Source organism: Anneissia japonica, unplaced genomic scaffold (genome assembly GCF_011630105.1).
Source record: "Anneissia japonica isolate Jap-2015-1 unplaced genomic scaffold, ASM1163010v1 scaffold1949_len687591_cov173, whole genome shotgun sequence".
Classification (NCBI taxonomy): Eukaryota; Metazoa; Echinodermata; class Crinoidea; order Comatulida; family Comatulidae; genus Anneissia; species Anneissia japonica.
The window spans coordinates 481,796-488,363 of record NW_022754854.1 but is presented as its reverse complement, the minus strand read 5'-3'; the positions used below and the strand labels follow the sequence as shown (position 1 = coordinate 488,363).

General features: G+C 33.2%; 1 protein-coding gene across 3 annotated transcripts in view; it reads left to right on the top strand.

Annotated features, from left to right (window-relative positions):
* Positions 1–6,568, top strand: part of LOC117123272 (catenin alpha-3-like) — a gene marked incomplete at its 5' end in the record, with an annotated part of 38,349 nt that overhangs the window by 24,065 nt on the left and 7,716 nt on the right. For 2 of the 3 annotated variants that reach the window (XM_033269130.1, XM_033269128.1), the window contains 2 exon segments: positions 3,562–3,696; positions 3,924–4,024. In XM_033269130.1, coding sequence (XP_033125021.1) covers positions 3,562–3,696; positions 3,924–4,024 — 236 coding nt within the window. 3 annotated transcript variants of the gene reach the window in all.

Sequence of the window (6,568 nt, the reverse complement as noted above, 5' to 3'; positions counted from 1 at the left end):
TCCCACTACGGACTGCCTCCAAGTTTTGTTACGGCCTATTACGTGCTGTCACGTTTTGTTGCGTCCACCCCCTTTTCCTACGACCTACTAGGTTTCTCATCCACACCGTAACTGCCGTGGCCAATTTTTTTATAGTTTAAAAATCTGCGCACAGCCTCCAAGGCAATCACAGCCTGTCACGTTTGCCCATAATTTCCATTTTAAAAACCGTAATCACCAACTGTTAATAATTAATAATAATATTTATGATTTATAAAGCACTTTCATTTCAAGACAAAACAATCTTTAGCTGGTGAAACACTGCTTAACAAAGGGATATTGTCAGCTGATAATGGGTTTTTTTGTTTTTTTGTTTTTTTTTTTTTGCATACCGGTATTTGTTTTATAAATGTGGAGTACACAAAGAAATAATGTACTATATAAATACCAAAATTATTATTAGTTTTATTAATTTATTGTCCAACAGTGAAGATGCATCAGAACCATTACTACAACATGCTTCCAGCAGCCCAGATCTACAGAATGTGTCCCACAACCTGAGCAGTCATCATACAGCTTCAACTCCGACCTCATTCTTCAATAACCCTATTGCCGTAAGTATCTATGACTCCTTTTGTCTGGTCATAACATGGATAAGCAACATGTGTCAGTGTATATTTATTTCTGAAATAAATTGCTTGTTTTTTTTTTTCAATATTTAGGACAGAAACCTCTTCATTAATTTATATCATCTGTACCACTGATAGGGAATCTTTTTAAAATTTAGTGAAAAATCCATGTTTTGGGTAGATTAGTTTGAGCTTTTTAAGTGCACTGTTGTGTCAATGTGCCAAAGCATCTTTTCAGATTTATGCTGGGGCAAAACAAATTATTATTATTATTACTATTATTATTATTATTATTATTATTATTATTATTATTGTTATTGTTATTATTATTATTATTATTATTATTATTATTGTTATTATTATTATTATTATTATTATTATTATTATTAAAATTTTAATGATAAAAGCATATTCATGAATGATCTCTCTTCAGTGTAATTCATCGAGAACTAGTGCTGTTAGTGCATCTAAAAATTATAGTTGAAAAATTGGATTCAAATTTAAAGATTATCAGCAGGAAACTCATTAATAATTTGGTCATGAAAGTTTTAAGATACAAGATACGCAATACTTTTATTGTCCAAAAAATCAGAAATTTATTTTACATTGTGTGTTTAAAGTCTTGGCCTCTAAGCCCAATTAGATACATTTTGTCTTGAAATGCTAAAGATGTAAAAAATACAAAACACAATTCAAATACTAAATTACTTTTTTAATAATACAATCATATGTTAATTATGCACAGATTGGGTCTGTCAATAATTTAAGTGTCTATGCTTAGAAATTTATGTGTCTGTTTAATGATGAGGAAACATAGTAAGCAATAAAAGAATTGAATTTTATACTTCAATTATTTAGCTCAATGGAGACAGTACATATTTAATTGACAATGATTTCATTTGATATATATTAGTTCCAGTTATAATTTTATTAGATTTGATAGTTAAGTTTACATCTCTATATTCCACAGTATTGAACAATTCAATTAATCACAGCCTTCATCTTCACACTAAGGCACTGTTAAATGTTAGGGAATAGAAAAGAAGCTTACGTTAAAATTGTCATTCAAGTAGTTAGTCATATCCCGTGGATGCGGTATCTTGCTTTATCGACGTCGCGGCTTTCATTTTTTCCTTAACTCCTTAAGGGCCTGTATTGCGTGATTTTATAACTGTCACATGACTAAACATCACCTTAACCTTGATGCTTCTAATTCTACTTCCTTCTGTGTTTCATGTTAATGTATGAAATCTCAGAGCATTGCAAGTATGTGTATCCCCTCATTAATATTCATAAGGTTAATGATAAATATTCATGAGTTTGCATAATAATTACATACGAAATCAAACATTAATTTTATAGCTGTCACATGACTGAACATCACCTTAACTGTGAGATTTCTATTTCTTCTGCGTTTTATGTTAATTTATAAAATCTTAAGCATTCTACATACTGTATGTGTATTCCCTCATTAATATTCATAAGGTTAATGATAAATATTCATGGTGCATAATTATTACATACAAAATCAAACATTGATTTCATAGCTTTCACATGACTAAACATCACCTTAACCTTGATGCTTCTAATTCCATTTCCTTCTGTGTTTCATGGTAATGTATAAATTCTTAGGGGGTTGTAAATGTGTATCTCGTTAATATTCATAAGATTAAATAGACATATTCATTGTATTTGCATAATTAATACTTTTAAAATTCAATCGAATTATTTATCAAAAGATTTAAAAATGTTTATATTAGATTATATTATCTTCATACATTTTGTCACATTCATCGAAAATTCGAACTTGATAGCAATCCTTTAATTATAAATGTTTCTTGTAATAAAAATATTGTAACATTTGCCATGAATTTTCATGATAATCACATACAAAAATCTAGTAAATTATACATCTAATGATATTAAGTTTGATTATTAATATCATGTTAATGAAATTTGCCATACTCATGCAAAATGTGAACTTGATAGCAATCAATTAATTAGAGCTGTTTCTTCTAATAAGAAATTGAAGACCGAGAGTGTTGTGAAGAAGTGTTGAGCACATGCTGAGTTGTACTGTGTACGCCCTTACATAACATATTTCTGTTATGATTTTTTTTTGTGGGGGGGGGGTTGGGTTTAATTATTGTATCCTATGCGACAGTCTGTCTTTTCTTGGAAGCATCAGACAAAGTGTTCTAGTCATAATTATGTAAATATTTATATGTGAAATAACTTCAAGGCAGCAGCATATCCTATCTCCCTCATTATATTTAGGATGTGAAATGTTTTTCATACCTCTTAAAGCGTAAACACCCAATTACTTGCATTACCTTAGAGATAGCATTTATTAAGATATTGATGGTGCCAAACTGATGTTTTTTAATATAAATGATGATCTTGTTGTTGTTTAGGGTTTCTGATTTGACCTATGAATTTAAATGTCATCATTTCTAACTAGACTTAAGGAAGATATAATTTGGATTTGCTTATCATTTAAGTTTTTGACTTACCTATGCCATGATTTAGGGTCTCTTAACTTTTCTTGGAATGATGCCATATCCTAAAATAATGATTAATGTCCAGGAGCGGATTTGAGGGAGGGTGGGGGTAGGGGGTGCATGCAGGCCCAGCTCTTCCCACCCCCTAAAAATAAAAAAGGGATAGAAGAAAAGATAGGAGAAAGAGGGGAGCATGGTATTGCAAAACAATCTAATTTTCGATTTAGTTTCCATATTCCACAGTGTCTATGGTCAAGTATTTCTAAACAAAAAATCTCAAAATCTTTCCCCCACCTGCTAGGTGCTTCACACGTTGCATTTTCCCTATCAAGATTTTTCTCTGGATCTGCCCATAGTGTCACCTTATTGAGATATGTGAATAGTTTTCTTCACCTATGGAAGATGCTATTCAACCTTCTAAACCTGAACTAGAATCACTTCTTATGTCTTAGGCTGCAGCTTTGGAACTCCAGCAAGAGGCAGACAGATGGGAAGAGGACAACAATGCCATTGTCCAAGTTGCCAAGACAATGTCCAAACAAATGTATCAACTAGCGCAGCTGGCTAAAAGAAAGACGTCTGTGGAGGTATGTTATTAATTTTATATCACATAATAAAAAGAGAGATCAAGATTCCATTTATTGTCTGTCGTATAAAGTACATCAAATTTGTTTCCTGAGACATTACAGTGCACAAAATACATGGACAAATAAGGACCACACCAAAATATATGTCACTCTGTCTTGAAATGTTACAGCAAAAACTTGGAAGATAAATTAAATTTTAGAATTTGTATTTTTTTTTACTTCCCAAGGGTAAAGAAGATTTATGCAAACTTTCAAAAGCCATAGCTGCCAATGGGAAAGTGATTGTTCAGTTTGCGGAAATCATCGCAAAAAATTGTGTTGATAAAAGGTTAGTATTGTGTCATTTCTACCCTGCTATAAACATCCACAAATGCACAAGCTTATGGCTTATTTACTACCAGCTCTGTCTTTTATTTATGCATTATATCATCCAAATTAAGAAATTTAAAACTACTACTACCGCCATACAACAACGGTCATACGACTTTCAGCCGACGAATCAAACTTCGCTCCATGCGGGTGCTAAACGGCATGCCGGCATCTGCTGATTGTCAAAGCCAGCTTGAATGTCTCGTCATTAAAAACGATCCATTGCGCGCATGTCGGGCCGTTTAGTTCTGTACAGAAAAGCGTCGGCCGACAACCGTCAATTTCATTGAGTGCCGAGCTTAAAGGGGGGGTGCGGGGATGAGACAAGTGGCCATATATTGCTTATTTAACCTTTCCTGAGTTCGGGAAAAATACTTAAAAAATTCAAAATGTTGAGATGTACGGATAATTACAGAAACAAAACATGATATGATGAGACAGGAAAATCAGGTAAAAACGAGGCTGATCACTTTTTTCAGTAGCTTGGTAGCATTTTCTAACCAACTCATTAATATTCAAGACAAGTCTGTCAATTAATTTTTGGCGAGCAGCTGATCGAAAAATCGTCCCGACGATCGAGCGACTAGCCTAGATACAGTACACCAGTGTGAAGTCGTGAGTTTTTGTGATCGTTTACGTACGCAGTTACAGAGAGACGGTTTAGTCAACGTGAATTCAATCATGGAGGAATAATTCAATTGAATTAATAAACGTATATCAGTCCGATGACTTGACTTGTTTGTTTATAATTAGGCCTATGCCTAGGATTAGCACAGTCAGTGTCTACCCAACAGCAGTAGCGCACTCCTGTCCGGGACACTGCTCCAGTCCCGCAGCAGGTGAGTTCGCACGCAGCCTTATCCAGCTGACGGTAAAGATAGTAGGTTTCTACTACTAGCCTAGCCTAGACTTGTCATGCCATGCCATCTTTGTCACATTAATTGTGCTAGTGCATTTTTTTTCTTCATAATAATAGACCTAGGCCCCTAGGCCTACTAATAATAGTATACTATAGCCTATAGGCCTGGTCCTATGAAAAACTGTCTAGGCCTATGTCTAAAAAATGCACTGTCTAAATAAAGGTGATGTGCTATAACACTACAGTATATCATCAGAGCCAACAACAATTCCTGTAACAATAAGATTATTATTGATATACTGTAGGCCTGGAAGCTAGGCTATACAACAATAACGCCCATTAAATAATAACATGATGCATGTTACTCCAAACCTAACTTTCAGCTGTTGTTGAAATGTGGAATTCAAATAAAATATTATACATATATATTTTTGTAGGACAAGATATGTGATAGGCCGAAACATGACACTCTCCTGACATAGATATTTGCCAGTCGCCATGATATGAGCCAAACATACCACAACATTTGCCATGAGTACAACCACCCAACATTGGCATCTACGAAAGAAGGTGGTACAAAGCATACAAGCACCCAGCAAGACGTTAGCAAGAAACACTCTGGTTGTTTGCTGAAACTTGTAATGAAAGGTATACACACAATTTAAGGTGAGCAAAAGAAAATTAAGTGAATATCTCATCACTGTTCAGCCAGAGTACATGAAACAAATATATTGGAATGGTAAAAAAATATCAGCATGGTGTGTCACTTTTATTAAGAAACAACAATAATACATTACACACTAACCGACAGGAAGGCTTCAATCAAGTAATTAAAAAATCTGAAAATACTGTCAATTGATGAATGTCTTTTCAGATTAGTACATACAGTATCTCAGTATGGTATGTTATTGATAAACCAGCAAATGCCAATGTTTTATAACATTTTTGATTTTTAACAAACCTGGTTTTGCATTATTGTAACTACTGTATTTATTCCTCAATAGGAGCAAATGACTGGATCAGATGGATGTGATGCAAACAATTCCATCTGTGTGGACATGATGAAATGGACATGCCCAATCCATACATGTCCAATCCATGGTTAGCAGAAGGTGGCGATGCTCAGAGCTCTGCAGCAAGTGATTGAATCCAAAATATTTCCAAACAATTAAATTAAAATGATTTATCTAGTTTTTGTTTTTTACGCATCTGGTTTATATTGCATGCCAAATTTATAATAAATAAATAAATACTGTACCAGTATTACTGTACCTGTTTCACTTGCAATATATCTTTAATATTATTAAATGGTATTATATTTATAATAAATAAATAAATACTGTACCAGTATTACTGTACCTGTTTCACTTTAGAAAACAAATTGTGAGGATTAATTTTGAAATATGTAATGTGCGAAGTTGATAGTACAGTATGAAAATGTGGCTCAATATATACAGGAACAACTATTTTAATATATGGCTTTGTACAGTCTTGTGTAAAGTTATTCTATGAAACCACTTATTTTTTTAATGTCTGGATTATGCCTATGTCTGCATGCTGATCAATTTGGTATTGGAATTTAAGAAAAAGCTTCAATTTTTTTGCTGTACACCATTTTTTGTTTAGTATTTTAAAATACAGTAG